This window comes from Astatotilapia calliptera, chromosome 9 (assembly GCF_900246225.1).
Source record: "Astatotilapia calliptera chromosome 9, fAstCal1.2, whole genome shotgun sequence".
Classification (NCBI taxonomy): domain Eukaryota; kingdom Metazoa; phylum Chordata; class Actinopteri; order Cichliformes; family Cichlidae; genus Astatotilapia; species Astatotilapia calliptera.
This window is the reverse complement of record NC_039310.1, coordinates 17,758,670-17,777,285: the sequence shown is the minus strand read 5'-3', so window position 1 is coordinate 17,777,285 and position 18,616 is coordinate 17,758,670. Positions and strand designations below refer to the sequence as shown.

Here is an 18,616-nt window from a genome sequence, read left to right as displayed (position 1 = left end):
TTGCCTTTGCTTCAATTAAGATGTTTCTTTAAATCTACAACAGCTTCCTTTTCAAAAAAGTTTACTGACATAGTAAGGAAGTAGCTAGGGACCTCAGTAAGTATGAGCAACAATAGCTTAGGGACAGTTTCTACAATAAAGAGGATTTCATCATCATCTGCTGTTCGTCAAAAAGTGCCGTATTAAAAACAATTCAGCAGATCCTCAGAGTGCGGATACAAACTGTTTTCAGCTGTAGAGGTAGAGGTACGCTTCATGTACTTATCAACATACAGTTTAGCGGAGTGGATTAGAGTGCATTGGTGCTTGGGCCTCTTTTATTTAGCACGGTTATACCATTGTGAATTTAGCTATACGAATATGCTCAAGAGTCTATCATATGTTTGACATGCAACTAAAAATTCGAAAATATATATTTTTTAAATCAGTAACTTTGCAAATTTAGAGGAAATGTTTTCGGACAACATATGTGTCACATTTTAAACAGGGTTTGAATAATCAGCACTGACATACAGACATTTATGCCCTGGGTATAACAGACATGCTTACCTTGTGAAAGGCCCTCGGATTTCTTGGAGCAGAGAAACATTCTGTATTGTTGCTTTTCTCTATTGTATAAGCAGCACCCGACTGTCAGAAACGCTCTGTGCGGGTAGCAAAGTCGGCTACAACGCCCATTCAGGTGAAAAAATAAAAAGTTAAAACGCTATACCTTGCGGCAGTTGTGAAGTAGTGTGGAATATACTGTGTGTCTGATGGGGTGTTTTATATAGGTGGGGCTACTTTCAGTTGACCTCTGAGATGTAGAAATAAAAGAGCACGATGTAAGGAAGAAAGGTGGCAGGCCTTTGGAGACTCTGTTGGACATGGTTTCTGTTGGCCTCTGACATGATAAGACTAGTTGCATTAAAGCCATTAACTGTTTGTGAAGAAACATCTTTGGGCTGAGATGCTCTTGATAAGGAGCATCTTTTGTTGCTTTGTAGACTGTTGGGCACCTAACTGCACCCCCTCTGATTAGCTATGTGTAATCATCGAGTCTAACTGTTGCAGAGTGTGGGAATTAACTATTTGTGAAGAAACACCTTTGGGCTGGGATGCTCTTGATAAGGTCTCCTCTTTTGTTGCTTCATACCTTTTTTACAGACTGTTGGGAGCCTAACTGTACCCCCCCTCTGTCTAACTGTTACAGAGTGTGTGAATATGTGTTTTTTAGAAGTATCACAGTTTATTTCTAAAGGGATACATGTTGTTTGCGGTGCTCTATTTAAAACTATTGGCCTGTGAAACTTTTAGAAAAGTGAAATGCCCCTAAAGTAGTTAAATCATCTATGTGTAATCATCGAGTCTAACTGTTGCAGACTAGTAGATAATTATAAGACACATTGTAAGACACATTGTAAGACACATTATAAGACATAATTATAAGACACATTATAAGACACATTATAAGCCACATTGAGGTTGATACAGCGCTAGTGCAAATATGTACTTTTAGAAGTATCACAGTTTATTTCTAAAGGGATACATGTTGTTTGTGGTGCTCTATTTAAAAACTATTAGCCTGTGAAACTATTAGAAAAGTGAAATCTTCCTAAACTAGCTAAATTAAATGCTGTGTGGGAATACACGGTTTTTAGAAGTATCACTGTTTATTTCTAAAGGGATACCTGTTATTTGCGGCCCTCTGTTTGAAAACTATTTGCTCCTAAATACCACTGAAGAAAATGCAAAAGGCTCCTAACTAGTTAAAATACCCCTAAAGTAGTTAAATTAAATCATCTATGTCTAAATAACAGAACTCTGAGACCTATACAATCCTTTAAAAAGAGTTTAATTAAAACACATAATGGTTTCATTAAATAATACGCTATTAAACACATGTGAACTCATATGACCCCCTGGACCCACATGCACGTGCAAAAAGTCCGTTCTCGCGCACGTGCACACGCACATGGACGCGGAGGGGGATAGGGGAGGGGGGAAATGCCCGCGGGGGTGGGGGGCGAGGGGTGGGGGGGGGGGGGGTGGAATGCCCTCGGGGGGGGGGGGGCAAAAAAAGCTATAGGTATTTTACTACTTTTATGTCTCATCTGGCCTGAGAGCTCCTTGGGATCCTCTGGAGGATCAGGAAAGCGTTGCTGGGTAGAAGAAAACATGGTGGTAACAAAGTAATAAATCAAGCCAACTGCTACTGAAAACAAGAAGTAATTGAAACATGAAAAACAAATGCATGAACATGAATGAACTGATGAAGAAGCACTAACACTAAAAACCCCAAACAGAAAAATACATTTAGATAACTCCGTTAGTTCAAACTGTATTCATGTGTCTAACCTGAAATGAAACAGTGCCATGCCTTATTCATTACAAGGCAGTCCATTTTGGACTATCTTGTAATCCAATGAAACCAGAAGTCAGAGCGAGATTTCAAATTTAGAAGTTCTCTGCTCCAGTCCTCTTTGTCTTGTGCTAGTGCGCAATGCACAACGCTAGTTTTTGATCATTACTAATGTGGCCTTATTGCTTCGTAGCCGATATCAATCTGGGTCTGGGTACGTGTTTCATCAGGAGAACGTCCAGGAAACCATGGACAACTTCAAGTTCCTGGTCAAAGACAGCAAACCAAAGGTGGTCAGTGACAACGTCTTCCACGTCCAGTGGTCCCTCATCAGCTTTGAGCACAAAAGGTCTGCACCATTTCCCAAAAAATATACATATTTTATATTGATTACCTGTTGCCCATATTAGGAAAGAGACGTGTTTACCTTCACTGATTATGCAATTGTCTGGCCTCTTTCAGTGTGACAAATGAAGAAATAGGGTCTGCTCCTGAAACTGCAGGTTTTTCACAAAATTAGAAATTACAACAGAAAAAAAATAATCAGCTTCATTTATTTACCCACCTCGTATTTAACTGATCAACTTTGCCTTCCATTATCTACAGTATGTTATTATATGTAAACAAGGAAAGCTTTTCCCTCATGAAGAGGCAGGTTATTAATGGATTACAATGAGAGTACAGGCTGTAGGCACTGATGTTTTGGCTGGTTCATTGTCCCATTAGAAGTACTCAATACTGTCATATTGAGTCTTGGGTGCTGCAGATCAGTCAGCTCGAGCTCTTCTCCATCACACGGGAGTTTTTCATAAACACGGAGGTGAACATATTCTTCATCTCCAACATAGAGCTGCAAGGAAGTACAAGAAAAGTTAAAGGAGATCATGTGCACATAGAAGTACTGCTGATCATTTTAACACAGCTGTGGTAAGTCACACTAGCCAAACGACATGCTAACATGTAGAAAAGGAGAATCTACACCTTCATATATATAGAGTGCCTGATGGTTCACAAACAGAACGTTTGTTGGGCTCTGTTCATGGCTGAAACAGTATGAAGTGCACATGAATTTTCATTTTATTTTGCAGGTTTCTCTCAAATTTTGCAGTGATAAGTAACATTTCAGGCTAAAAAGTCTAAAAGTTTTGTATGAGCCTCTGCATAAATGTAAAACCACATAAGCGCAGAGTGTAGAAGCAGTAGCTGAAAAAAAATCCAGTGATCATCGCTTTAGTTTCCCCTGAGAGATCAGATCATCTACCATCAATACTCTTATTGATGATATGTTTTTATATTGAAGAGATTTATAAAGTTGCCACTGTTTACATTACAAACATTACCTTAATGAAGTAGTTGGTCCCAGCTACGACCTGTGTTTTGTAGCTCTGTGCAATTAAAACCTCAAAGTTTCTCTTGGCTTTCTGCTCTGCGAGAGGTTTCATCTAAATAAAAATGACAATAGCATCTACATGAAGCACAGGCCCCGTGTGTGCATAAAGATGTGAGTGTAAAATCTTTGTCTTCTACTCACTGCATCACAGATCTTCTGAACTTCTTCATCAGCCTCCTTTTCCTCGGTAAGCCCTCCGCACATCGGCATTTTGACACATGTGGATACCCCTTCGGCGCCAGCTGCGGTCGCAAGGCTGGAACCGACAAAAACACCCTGATAATGGACTGTGTTTAGACTGTTCCTTCCCATTCCATGCAAGGCCTGAGCCCGCGCTGGAATAGTAGCGCTGGGCAGGATGGCTGCTGTGTTTGCTTCGGGGGTTCCTAATTCACTGCAGGGCAACCTGCACGTGGCGAATAAAGCCTTGATTGATTGATTGATTGATTGATTGATTGATTGATTGATTGATTGATTGATTGATTGATTGATTGATTGCTCAGAATTACTGTTATTCATGCCTTTATTTCATCATGTCTAACTTATTGTAATTCATTGTTCACTTGTCTTTAAAAAAACAAACAAACCTTGAGCTCTGGGTGTTTTTCCACTTATTTTCAGACCAGTCCTTATGCCTGAGCACTTTCAGAGGAATAGTTTTATTTGTTAGGGCAATTTGCGCTGACATATTAATCATTCAAGCATTTTAAAAGAAAAACTAACTCAAGAGAGGAACCAGTTAACTTATCTTTAGGCACTTTTTATTTGCAGCTTGTTCCAGAAATAAATAATTTGTTCCCATTTCTTTTGTTAAATCTATGAAAAATGACAAAAAAGCACCATTTGACATACATAAATCAGTATTTTTGCACCAGAAGGTGATTTCCAATGAGCTGTTAGCCAAAAAGCTGGTATAACTTAGTATAATCTACAGTTCTTAAAAAAATGAAGAAACTGAACAACAAGTGAGTGGCAGACCTAAAGAAAAAACATCAACAACAAAACAAAAAACAACCTACAACGGATTAACTGTATCTGAAAGCATTGCCCTCAGAAATGAGAAAAAATATCTGACACAGTCGGTCCATCTACCGTTTACCATTTTCAAGGAAAGCTGAAATATGTAAAGTTACACAAGAACTGCACTGAATATCAGTGGCCACAGGTCTTATGGAGAGATGAAACCAGATTTGAAGTTTTTGGTTCAAATAATTCTCTCAACTTCTTACTGAACAATATTATAGTTATGTTACGGACACAATGTCTCTCATCTTTCATTTGAGGGTATCCACATTCAAATTGGATGAAGGGTTTAAGAGTTTCAGCTACTTAACATATGCCACCCTCTTTTTAAAAGAACTACAAGTAATTGGACAATTGACTCAAACGCTATGTGCTATGCAGATGTGGGCAATTCATTCATTATGTTATTATCAATTAAGCAGATAAATGGCCTTGAGCTGATTTGAGGCGTGGTGCTTGCATTTGGAATATTTTGCTGTGAACAGTAGTGTTGTGCAGATCAATATTGAAGTTTTTGGTTCAAATATCAATTCCTCCAGTTACAGTTATTAATGTTTTAGAATCGATTTTCATATTAAAATATCATTTTTTTAGTAATTTGGAGTAAATTTGTAGTTTATCACTAACAGGATATGGGTTAGGGTTAGGAAAGAAACTATATCATTCGGATCATCTAACTTGGAAGGAACTACTTCCTCTTCCGACTTACATAGTGTTACGAAATCAGTTTCACCCCGGTTCTTTTTTATTCCTCCAGGCATCCAGAGACGGCACCAGACTCAGTAGTCATTTTCACAAAACCTTTATTCATCTTCATTTAAGCATGCATCTTCTAGAAGGGGAGATGTGCAAGGCCGGTGCAAATCTTCCCTCCTTTGTCTGTGAAACACAGTTTTGTAGAAGCAACCCTATCATAAAACCCCCCATGGTGTCCTGCAAACTCTGTGTGTCTGTGTGTGTATGCATGAGTACATGAGTGAGTGTGCATGTAGGTGTGGGTGCGTCGTACATCCTGGGGGTCATAAAAGTAATCTCCTCACCCAAGCTACACCAAATTCCTCTAGACAACATACAGGAAGAACATTATATATATATGTATGTATATATATATATATATATATATATATATATATATATATATATATATATATATATATATATATATATATATATATATATATATATATATATATATAATGTTCTTCCTCTACACCCCCCCCCCCCCCCCCCCCCCCCAATTTTTGCACATGTCGAGGAGCGTGTCAGGCTACATTTCACTGTATGCTATCCCTGCCTGTAAGGGGCAGGGATAGCTCAGTAGGTAAAGTGGTCGCCCCATGATCGGAAGGTCGGCGGTTCGAATCCACTTAACGGCTACCCTGAGGTACCCCTGAGCAAGGTACCGTCCCTACACACTGCTCCCCGGGCGCCTGCTTAGTGGGCTGCCCACTGCTTCACTGAGTGAATGGGTCAAATGCAGAGAAAAACAAGTAATTGCCCCATGGGGATCAATAAAGTATCCATTATTATTATTATTATTATGTTATACTTGTATAACTATGCATGTGACAAATAAAGAACCTTGAACCTTGAACAACATACAAAACACAGTTAACATATTACAAACACTGAGACCCCCACTCTGCATCCACTGGGCCATTGGCCTCTTGTTGTCTTACATTTACAGATAAGGTGGAGAGTCTCCTGCAAACCTACTTCTAAGTTATAACAATTATGACCGTTTATTAGATTCAGGTTAAAGCATCAGCATCAGCAACCCCCAACTGTAGCTTCCTGTCTCCTTTTATGACAGCAGACCCCCAGTGTCCATAAATTCCTTTCCCTCTAAACAATTACACACACTCTCAGGCCTACAGCTAATAGTCTACAATAGTCATATGCAAAATAAGGCTGTATAAATGTCGCAGCCCTTTGGCGTGCACACTCAACACACTCACACTCAACGCCAAGCGTAAATGGAGTCATGTATGGATGTATTTTACTTCCACAAACAGCCAAGACGTGGTTTGCGATACATGTGGCAAGACAGTGAGGTGTTGTGGCAACACCACTAACCTCATCAAACACCTCAGAGTAAATCATATCACAGACTATGACGAGCTTATGTTGAGGGGAACTGAAAATGAGGAGAGGAAGGTGCAGCTAGGGCGAGACAGACATCTTGTAAGAGTCCTTTAGTGCTGCAGGCAGGCAAGTGTTCAAATAGCACACAACTTCAGGGTTGTTGTTTTTTTATTTCTATATAATTCTGCATTATTAAGCAATAAGAACAAGTAGTCTGATGTCCTGTAATCATTATGAAGCTATAATTTGAAATACAATAAAACATTACATTTTTGTACAAAGTATCGGATCAGTATTGTCGATGCCACCCTGAATTTTACTTAGTATTGGATCGGAAAGGAAATCAGTGGTATCGCACATCACTAGTGAATAGACAACATGCAGTCAAAGCAGCTCTCCGTGTAGGTGGAGCAAGCCATCCTCAAGCTGTGAAAATGGGAAAATCCCATCCAAGAAATTGCTACATTATTAGGAGTGGCAAAATTTACAGTTTGGTACATCACACACACAACCTGCTGCTTAACACCGAGAAGACCAAGGAGCTCATCGTGGACTACAGGAGTAATGCTGACCCACATCCACCCATCCACATTAAGGGGACGGCTGTGGAGCGTGTGAGCAGCTTCAAGTTCCTGGGAGTTCACATCTCTGAGGATCTCGCCTGGACGACCAACTGCTCCAAGCTGGTCAAGAAGGCCTCTTCTTGAGGACTCTGAGGAAGAACCACCTGTCCTCAGACATCCTGGTGAACTTCTATCGTTGCACCATCGAGAGCATCCTGACCAACTGTATAACAGTCTGGTAAGGGAACTGCTCTGAAGGCGTTGCAGAGGGTCGTGAAAACTGCCCATCGCGCCGCCGGAGCACCACTTCCTGCCATAAAAGACATCTACAGGAAGCGGTGTCTGAAAAGGGCTGGGAAAATCATCAAAGACCCCAGTCACCCATCACATGGACTCTTCACCCTCCTGCCCTCTGGGAGGCGCCACAGGAGCCTCCGGACTAAGACCACCAGGTACCGGAACAGCTTCTTCCCCACAGCCGTCAGACTCCTGAACTCTGCCTCCTGACATCTGACCCACGTTAACACACGGACTGAACATACACACACCCACAATGGACAACTGTACCCTCAAACACAATAATAACATGGAGTGAACCACCACTCACAACCACTAGCACTTTATATAGCCTCTGTAGAAACTATCTACACCCTCACTTATCTTAACTGCACTACTGTATAGCTCTGTGTAAATAATCATTCTGTACATACGATCATTTTTAACCCTACAACTGTTTACAACTTGCACAGTTCCCATTTCTGTATAGCTGTATATCTCAGATTTCTGTAAAGTTATTTATTTCATATTCTGTATAGTTTTTCATATTTATATCCTGTTCATAGCCTGTACATAGCTTGTACTCACTACAGCCTGTGCATACTTATAGTTATAGAATATTCACAACATACTTCATACCGTGTACATTATAACATACCATAATAGACCCATTTCTGTAATATACTTACATAACTATATTATTGCTAATATATATTGTAATATATCTATATCACTAAAGCACTTCTGGATGGATGCAAACTGCATTTTGTTGCCCTGTACCCGTGCATGTGCAATGACAATAAAGTTGAATTCTATTCTATTCTATTCTATTCTATCCTGAGAAAGAAACAAAGGATTGGTGAAATCAGCAATGCAAAAAAGATCTGAATGTCAAAGAAAGACAACCGGGGTGGATGATCGCAGAATCATTTCCATGGTCATGAGAAAACCCCTTTACAACAACCAGATGGCTTCGTTTTTCAGTGAGACGATGATCCCAAACACACTGCCAGAGCGATGTCTCAATACTGCTGGGTTACAGCACAGACTATAGATGTCTCTGCCACGGCTAGACGGTCCTCACCGGTCGCCTTGCCAATTTTTGTTGTGTTTGTGTGTACTTTGTGGTGTTCTCCTCTCCATCCTGTGCGCGTGTTTGTATCCGGGAACATGTACTTCCGGAAGCCATGGCACGGAACGGCAGCTGACCCGGGGGGAGCATCCTGAGCTGGAATCGCCGCACCCGTGCTTAATCACTTCGCCGGCTGCTACTAATCCAAAGCAGACCTATTTAACAGTGCGGTCGGGTCACAACCAACGCTGGAACGTTGAGCTAAACCGGGTAGCGTAGTCGCGATTAGCGTACCTAGTTTGTGAAGGAGAGAGAACGTTTAAGTTACCGTGCGTGTGTTTTTCTCATCTGCCTCCAGGATCCAGGGATCGGAGGAGGAGCGGGCACAAGAACAAGTAGTTTTGGATAATCACTGCACTGTCACCGCGGGGACAAGTCACCGTATCACTGCACTGCCCTTTTGGATTACAGACTCGAACTGTTGCCTTATTTTTTTCACTGTGAATAAATTCACTGTCACTCTGCAAGAAGTCTCGCACCTGAGTCCTTCAACCCAATTCACCATGACAGTCTCACTATTTTACAGCTCTTTTTAAAGCATAATGTTTATTTCAAACGTATTATCTGTTTCACTATGGACAAAAGTAGATGTTTTATTTGTTTCTTTGAAACTGCGCTGGTTATCCTTGATGGCATCTCTGAAGTGAGTCACATAAGTGGTGAATTGTGAGGCAGTTCAATTCCCCAACCAATCACATACTTTAAAAATAGCCCCTATGACCACAGAATGTATCTTACAATTACACACACACACACACACACAAAATAAATTCTGCTTTATTTATTTACCCACCTCGTATTTAACTGATCTAGTCTTATTTCCATTATCTGCAGTATGTTATTATATGGAAACAAGGAAAGCTTTCCCCTCATGAAGAGGGAGGTTATTAATGAATTACAATGAATTACTGTGGGCACTGATGCTTTGGCTGGTTCGTTCTCCCATTAGAAGTATGCAATAGTATCATGTTGACTCTTGGGGTGCTGCAGTCTGGTCAGCTGGAGCGTTCCTCCATAAGCCGGGAGTTTCTTGTAAACACGAAGGTGAACATATTCGCCTCCTCCCACATGGACCTGCAAGGAAATACAAGGAAACTTAAAGGAGATGCTTAATGTGCACATAGAAGTACTCCTGATCATTTTATCACAGCTGTGGTAATGTAAGCCACAGCTGTGGGCCAAACAACATGCTAACATGTGAAAAGGAGAATCCACGTCTTCATCTATATAGAGTGCACAATGTTTCTAGTGTTCACAAACTAAGATGACGGAGGGCGTTACACAGCAGTAGTTTTGTTTGCTATCAATTTTGACATTTTGACCACCCTATTAAAGATTAATATCAGTTTGTACATGCTCCAGATAGCTTTTCTTCAAATTCTTTCATTCTCACTCACTTTTGCAACTTTGTACTTTTGTGTTACTCGCAGCAATAACTCCACCTCATTGTTAGTCCATTTAAAAAACTCGGTGCTTTTCCTCAACATTTTGCTGCGAAGTTTTAAAGAGCTGGAAAGTAAATAAACTATCTTACAATGTGGAAAAGGGGCATCCACTTCTTTGGCTACATAGTGCATGATGGCACTAGTGTTCACAAACAGAACATTTTTTGAGCTCTGTTATGGCTGTGACAGTTTTAACCATAACAGTTTAAGTTTTGTATGAACCTCCATATAAATTAACACATAAACGCTTGAATTACAAACATTACCTTAATGAAGTAGTTGGTCCCAGCTACGAGCTGCGTTTTGTAGCTCTCTGCAGTGAAAACCTCGAAGTTTCTCCCGGTTTTCTGCTCTGCGAGAGGCTTCATCTGAAGAACAATAACAGCAACACCAACATGAAGCACAGGCCCCGTGTGTGCGAGTGTCAAATCTCACTTTTCTACTCACTGCATCGCAGATCTTTTGAACTGCTTCATCAGCCTGCTTCTCCTCGGTCAACCCTCCGATCATTTTTACTCCGACAACATTTTGTTGGTAAAAAACGACCAAAAAGGTTATAAACACACGCCAATTCACAAGACTCCGCATTTTGGACCAGCGCACGGAAAAAGATGCGTTTGTTTGTAGGCTAAAAAAAAAAAAAAAACCCCCACCTAAACACATTTTGGACCGTACCATCATCTTAGGGAGAAGGGGGTTGTGGGCGGGGCGGTATTTGCCAACATTATGAAAAAAAGAGAAGCACACTTACATACGGAAACAATTACTTTTGTCCATTTTTTGTCCGTTTTTTACTGCATGTGTGGGTTAGTCTGAGCTGACGCTCGAGTCTGTCGGTGTTGTACCAAAAAATGATCGTCTGCCAAAAACTGATTTCCAGTATTTACTAGAAACTGATTACTGTACTGCTATAAATAAATTGTTGCTCTATGCAAAACATATGTCACACGTATCCCTCACGCATCAGTGTAACTTTGTGCTGAACATTGCCTTCACGAATAATATCAAGTCATCTTGAGCCACAAACAACATTTCTGTAAGAAGGTAGAATCCGCAATCAGTTTTTGGCACTGACTTTTATATATCCTTTATTTATCCAGTTAAAAATAATCTCGCATTGACATTAAAAGTGTCTTTTTAAGAGTAATCTGGCCAAGAGGACAGCAGAAACTGCAACAAATATAACAATAGTTCTCTAAACATAGTTTAAGTGGACACATACAGACCGGATTGGTTACAATGTAAATACAATAACACAGAGTTATACAGATACCTGAAAAACAGGCCATTTTTACATTTTATATATAACCCCTATGTAAACCAGGTCTCTCTTGAAAATGAGATTTTTAATCTCAATGAGATTTTTTACCTGGATAAATAAAGGACTAATAAAACCCTGTTCACCAAAGTGTATTTACAAACATACAAATTACGCATTTTAAAAGCAAAACAAAACACGGAAACACTGGAAATTAGTTTTTGGCACAGGTAGTGAGTGGAAGTACAGGGTGTGAGGTGTGATTGTATAATTTGGAGAGGATCAAACATGAATCATGGCCTAAAAAACTGCTTTCTGCTCTTCCTTTCAGGTTATCCTACTTCTGACACCCAAACCTCAGCATTTCCAAAAACTTTATCTAATGCAATTCAGTTATACCTACTGAACTTAAGGGGATAGTAAAAAAAAAAAAGATTGATCCAACATGCTAGTATCGATCCAATACAGATACCAGAGCTGGTATGGCAGGGCCAACCAGAGAGACACACACATGCCCACATTCACATTTATAGCTGACAAAAAAACACTGATAACCTAACATACAGGTCTTTGGGTCGTTGCACCACTGTGCCACACAAGTATCATTTACACCTATAAATGTATAGTTGTCATACTAAACTGTCAATTGGTGTGTTTATTATGAAGACTTGACTTATTTTAAACATATTTTCAGTTTGCTGGTAAAAGCCTGAGTTTATAACTGGCAAGAAATCAACAACACAATTTATTTTGTTGTTACAGAATTCAACTTTTAATGCTTCAAACCTCTCAAGTTGCAGTCCAGTCAGTGCAATATGTCTAGAAATATTATAATTAAAATGATTGATTTCCTATAATTGTTACTTTTGAAGGAGCTTTATTGCATTTTTTTTCTTTTAGCACATGTCATGAGGCAGCAGCTTGGAGACAGAGAGCAGCAAAAAAACAAAGTGTGATCACATTGAAAAGGTTGGATGGGATCTTTGTCATGATGGTCTTCCATACCAGTAACTATAGCTTCCCCTCCATGACATGTAAGCTTCTTCCAGACTCGCAGATCAAGGTAGCTGCATCCTCCCACATGTACCTGCAGTCAAATCAGAGGAAACTTGTACTTGTTGAACGCTGAAGATCTTCAGTAAGATGTTCATCTGTTCAACAGGTCATCTGGAGCTCGCAAGTAACTCAGTCCATAAATACTTTATTTTCTTTCGTTAATAATTCCTAACATGCATAATATCACAGTTTTAATTACCTTGATGACATAGTTGACTCCTTGCAACACCTGACTCTTGTACTGAACAGCGTTAAAAACTGCATATGCTTCATTTCTTTTTTCCTCTACTTGACACTTAACCTGTGTATGGACAAAATAAATGCAAAACATGACGTAAAATGCAGAGCAATGACTTGATGTGTCTGAGTGTTATGTGAGTCTGAATGTTACTCACATAACACTCAGCTCACCTCATCACAGATTTTCTGAATTTCCTCATCAGCGGCCCTCGTCTCCATGAATCCTGCGCATACCATTTCAGCCATTCTGAAAGTCAGCTGAAATAAATAGAGGTGTCAATTTTCTGGTTTTGTGTGACTCAAACATACTGGTGCCTCTCCGAGTACATGTACTGGATAAGTGACCTGGAAACTTACTGGAAGGTGGCTCTAACACATGATAGGTGGAGCAACATGTGTAACCACAGACCCTAAATGTTTGCTTACGCTGTCTTCTCCAAATATCTACTTGTGTAATTGCGTCTTAAATTTTAAATGTCTTTAAAACAGATAAAACCTAAGCTTTTATATGAACTTTTCTTTAGATGACTAAAAAGGGCGATAACTAAGAGGTGTTTCTTGCAGTCCTGTCAGTCTGTAGTCTGATATAAATGTCTTACAAAACTCCATTATGTGGCACAGCTGTGTCTGTCAAAAAGTATCTTAAATAAACAAAATGAGTTTTGCAAATTCTTTAAGCTGACTGTTCGAGAGATAAGCTATCAAACTTGACTCAGATCAATATGCCAGGTCTGCAGGTTTTTTTTAACTGAAGGGGTGATTGCAGAGACTTGCAGTTTTGCAAAGAACTCCAAAAACAAGTAAAGAGATTGATAAAAAAGAATAATGATAATTTGTCAAATCCTGTCTGCCACCAAAGAATCTTCTTCTTCTTCCTTCATTTTTAATGGCAGCTTGCATCCAAAGATGTTGCACTGCTGCCATCTCCTGGGTTTTACTGTTACATCGCTTCCAAAACCTTAGATCCTCTTGATGAGTCCAGTATTTCTCAAAAAACGAAAAACCACTCCTTTTCCTTCATCATGACTTAACCACTCAACTACCTTTCAAACTTTTCTGCTCTGTAGTACCACCCATTTCTACCCTCAACACTCTGCTTTGACTGGCATACTTCCTGCAAATAATAAGTACATGTTCAACCGTTTCCACCAGTTACATAAACCAGTCGAATGTTTCCTCATTCTAAGGAGAGTGCCATTCGGAAAACAATGACCTGTTCGTATTCCCCTTATTAATATCTCCTCCTGCCTATTTATTCCTCTACTTCTCTTAACTTCTATTGCGTGTTGTACCCTATATAAATCTCTCCCTTTTACTTTGCTATGACCAAGTCAGTTTCCATAAATTCTTACTTTCTTTCCAGACTATACTTTTGATATCTGCACATCGACATCTACTTTTTTAACAGCTTCTTTAGCCAACCTATCTGCTCTTTCATTACCCACAATACCTATATGTATACCTATACCTATAGTTTTATTTATACAGCGCCAAATCACAACAACAGTCGCCTCAAGGCACTTTATATTATAAGGTAGACCCTACAATAATACATTCAGACAAAAACAAATAAATAACCATTCCACCTATTCTAAAGCCAACAGTATGGCATATAACCCTACTGCATATATACTCAGAAGATTTGATGGTCTTTTTGCAATTTGATGCGGCGTAGGTCTGCTCCAAGCATACTACATTTAACTGATGTGGATAGGGCCTGTGCCACAGGGCAACTTCAAGCTGATGTTCCATAAAACCAATATGCAAAATTATTCTGAGTGAGCCTTAATACCATCTCCAGACTGAGTTCTATGTCAGAGACAAGCAGAGAAGTTGGTGTCCTAAGAAGACGGCACCACAAGCAGACCGTTACCGTACTGTCACTGTCAGCACTTAGAAACCGTAAGCAGTCTGCTACAGATTTGCAAAGTTTTGGTTGATGCCACTCTACCCAGACAATCTGCAATGATATTAGCAACACATGCACCGAACATGAACATGCTGAGAGATAATATGTTTTGCAGTGAATCCAGGTTCTGCCTATGGCAGCTGGGTCGTGGGATTAAAGACCAACAATTTCTACTTGTCACATTTCAACTCTGAGGAATGTAACTTCTGGTTGTGAAACAGAGACTCAACAGCAGTGCTCACATGTTTCAAAGAATAGTTTGGACATTTCTCAAAGAACGTTAAGACCTGAAGACGTTTTTTCTCTTTTTTAGAATGTTTGGAATCTGAGGACAGAGACGGACCTGCAGACGGTCTCAGGATCAGTGGAGGCTCTCTTTGCACTTTGCTGTTTCTTTGTCTCTTTAACTTGTGACTATTTTCTTTTGTGTAGCTTTTACCTAGCATTTGGGGGAACATCCATTTGCTTTGTCTTCGCTGTTGTTTTTTCAGACACCTTGACTCTTTGCAAATAGTTCACAACAAAAATATATGTCGTTATGAACAAGAGAACTGAATTAACTTTATTATTGAAATCACAACGAGTCTGTTGTCAATGAATACACAATAAAAATACACTCTGATATGTCCAACGTTTCAGTGAGATCCAGTACTGTGACATCCTGCTGTGATTATTTTATTGCAGTGCCGCTTCTTTTGTCATATTTGTGCTTCTTTTAACAAGAAATCTTGCTGACTGTTCATGACTTAATGTAAATGTATAAAGTGTGAATAATCAGTGTTTTTTAATGTAAAATCCATCTGCACCTAGAGCTTTGTAATTAAACACCCTCTACACTTTTTTTGCCAACAGCCCTCTGATTTCTTGCAAGAAATCCAACCAATGTGGCAAACAGTGCCACAAAGCATGTGCAAACCTTCTTTTGTATTTTCTAGTAGAGGAACAGTGTGATTTTAATGTTTTCCACAAGAAAATCAATCTAAAGCGTGTCATTTCAATCTGATGCATATTTACAATATGTTTGTAGACACAGACTGCATAGACTATGGTGAAATATCTGCAACTTGAGTCATCAATGGGATCACATTGCGTGTGATTAACAAAGATGAATGTCAGTCACAAGATAAAAACAATCATAGGCTGACTAATGCCAAAGTCTGCCAACAAAATACTGCTGACAACCCACTGACCACCTTTTTTTTTTCCAAGTCAGAGTTGGGAAGTGTGATTTGAGGTTTGCCCGACAGTCTCGACATGTTCAAATACAGCATGTGACTTATTGTCATTTAAGATTGCTTAAATCATATTTTCCCTGTACACTGTTGTGTGTTATGTACAGTTCATTTGTGAACTTTGGACCACTGAAAACTTGAATAACTTTACCTATGCTATGGAATAGCATGTCATGGTAGCATGGGTCGTCTTACATTTCAAATGTACGATGTTGGCTACCACACGTTGCCAGCACAGTTTCACCTTGATCATGAATCCTCAAACCTACAGAGCTCCATTGGAGGTTGAAACACCAGTCTTAGAAGATCATTTCAAATAATTTGGGGTTTTAACAATGTTTTTGGAAAGCACTGTCAAGATCCACTTAATGTATAACAAATGACTGATAGTATTTATGAACTTAAACCATTCAGTGACCCTTGAGCCTTCTAGATGTTTAGACTATTGCACAAGGATCACTCCCATCAGGACAGAAATGTTTCAGCGCTGGAGAAAATTGAGCAACTTTCTATTGATTAGTGTAAAAGAACAAAACGTATCCTAAAAGTAGAAAAAGTTGATTAAAATCAATGAGACCCCTGCCTCATATCAGACTCAACTGTGTATTATGTCTCTTTCATGTAAGCATTAAAAAAGGAGGGCAAGCTAGATGAAAGAACTCTCCAAAAGATGTCATTTTAAACAAAATTGTGTTCAGAGTTCAGTCTGACATGATTATTGCTACAAAAATGTTTTTTGCGGGTCTGAACACAAACATTGTGTGCTAAAATCCATCAATCACTTGTGCAAGACATGTATATAGCTGCCACATTTACTAAATATACTGCAAATGTGTCTTATGTTAGGAAAGAGAAATGAGTTTGCTTTCAGATAATATGCAGGCATTTCACAAATCAGACACCACAATAGAAGAAAAATCTGCTTAATTTATTTATGCACCTTGTATAAAAGTGTTCCACTTTACCTTACATCTACCATCTACAGTATATTGTTACATATAAGCAAAGGAAACTGCACATGTTTGTCAAGAGGCAGGTTATTAATGGACTACTACAAGACTACAGCCTGAAGGCACTGATGCTTTGGCTGGTTCGTTCTCCCATTAGAAGTACTCAATACTGTCATCGTGACTCTTGGGGTGTTGCACACTGGACAGCTCGAGCTCTCCTCCATAACACGGGAGTTTCTTGTAAACACGGAGGTGAACGCATTCGTCTCCGCCCACATGGACCTGCAAGGAAGTACAAGAAAAAGTTAGAAGAGATACTTAATGTGCACATAGAAGTACTCGTGATAACATAAGCCACGCTGACCACACAACATGCTAACATGTAGGGAAGGAGGCGTTCATGTCTTCATTACAGAGTGGACTATGGCTCGAGTGATCAAAAACACGGATGAGTCATTTTAGACTAAGAAAATAAAGTAAATCTCTGCTTGTGAGACTTTATTGAAGCCCTGAGGGAGTGTTGTGCAAATGTGTTCCAAGCCATCATACACAAGTACTGGAAGCACTGGAATGGCTTGTTTTGCCCATTAACACCAGGAGTGTGAAGCACACATGTACTTTAATCTTCCTTTGCATATTTTTTCTCAAAATTTAAATACATTTAACCAAAACTTGGCTGGAAACTTAGATTAAAAGCATCAGCCGTGATGAATGACACTTAAGACTAGAAAATCAACAGTTTAAGGTTTGCATGAAATTCTATATATATGACCACATAACTACATAAGCCTAGAGATGGTAAAGAAAGAAAATCACTGATAATCGCGTTAGTTTTCACTTTATGGATCAGATTATCTACAGTTAATACTCTTATTGATGATATTTTATTATATGCAAGACCTCGGAGCTTTGCAGTGTTTCCACTGAGCTCACTGCTTGCATTACGAACATTACCTTAATGAAGTAGTTGGTCCCAGCAACGACCTGTGTTTTGTAGTTCTTTGCAGTGAAAACCTCGAAGTTTTTCCCGGTTTTCTGCTCTGCGTGAGGCTTCATCTGAATAACAATGACAGCAACATCAATAAGAAGCACAGGCCCCGTGTGCACAAAATGTTAAGTGTAAAATCTCTCTTTTCTACTCACTGCATCACAGATCTTCTGAACTTCTTCATCGGCCTGCTTCACATCGGTAAGCCCTCCGCACATCGGCATTTTGACAAGTTTTTGGTAGTGAAAAACGACGAAATAGTGAATAAACGCATGTAGAGCCTTTTTTTATAGGTCGTTCGGTGAGTCAGCGAGTCATATGACGCCGCATTTTGGACCGTACCATCGGCATAGGGGGAGAAGGGGGTGGTATTTGCAAACGATCGCGTAAAAAACCAAGAAAAAAAGCTCACATAATCAGATATCCTAAGACAAGAAAACAATGAGTAGCTTTTCACATTTTTATACATTGATTTTGTGTTTATAGGATAAATCTTCTAAATGTTTGTACACGTATTTTTAGTCCGTACGCCTTTTACTGCATGTGTCGGTTAGTGCGAGCGTATGACAGCTGACTGTCAAGTCTGCCGGGAAGTGAAAATACAGGGTGTGATCTGTGATGTTTGGAGAGGATTACGCATGAATCACGGCCTAAAAACTGCTTTCAGTTCTTCCTTTCCGGTTATCGTACTTCGGATATCTGAACCTCAGCAAACCACAGTTCCCCAA

The 18,616-nt window shown here is 39.5% G+C and overlaps 1 protein-coding gene and 1 pseudogene across 3 annotated transcripts; both read right to left on the bottom strand.

Annotated features, from left to right (window-relative positions):
• Nucleotides 1-3,024: 3,024 nt before the first annotated feature.
• On the bottom strand, nucleotides 3,025-3,941 carry LOC113029026 (cystatin-B-like; annotated as a pseudogene).
• A 5,630-nt stretch (nucleotides 3,942-9,571) lies between these two features.
• Nucleotides 9,572-18,220, bottom strand: LOC113029402 (cystatin-B-like). 3 transcript variants are annotated; one of them, XM_026180262.1, is made up of 3 exons: nucleotides 18,044-18,220; nucleotides 10,522-10,623; nucleotides 9,572-9,884 (listed from the first exon to the last, which is right to left on the bottom strand). In XM_026180262.1, exons 1-3 carry the CDS (start codon nucleotides 18,110-18,112, stop codon nucleotides 9,756-9,758), a joined length of 300 nt encoding a protein of 99 aa, XP_026036047.1. In that variant the 5' UTR covers nucleotides 18,113-18,220; the 3' UTR covers nucleotides 9,572-9,755. The 3 variants fall into 3 exon arrangements, with proteins under 3 accessions (XP_026036047.1, XP_026036045.1, XP_026036046.1); XM_026180260.1 differs by lacking the exon at nucleotides 18,044-18,220 and adding an exon at nucleotides 10,703-10,890; XM_026180261.1 differs by lacking the exons at nucleotides 9,572-9,884; nucleotides 10,522-10,623 and adding exons at nucleotides 16,858-17,182; nucleotides 17,855-17,956 and having other exon boundaries at nucleotides 18,044-18,215.
• Nucleotides 18,221-18,616: the final 396 nt, after the last annotated feature.

Coding starts and splice junctions, on each gene's coding strand:
- LOC113029402 (XM_026180260.1), bottom strand. CDS start 10,843: ATGCGGAGTCTTGTGAATTGGCGTGTGTTTATAACCTTTTTGGTCGTT. Junction 10,624..10,702: donor TTCAAAAGATCTGCGATGCA/GTGAGTAGAAAA, acceptor ATTGTTCTTCAG/ATGAAGCCTCTCGCAGAGCA. Junction 9,885..10,521: donor GGACCAACTACTTCATTAAG/GTAATGTTTGTA, acceptor ATTTCCTTGCAG/GTCCATGTGGGAGGAGGCGA.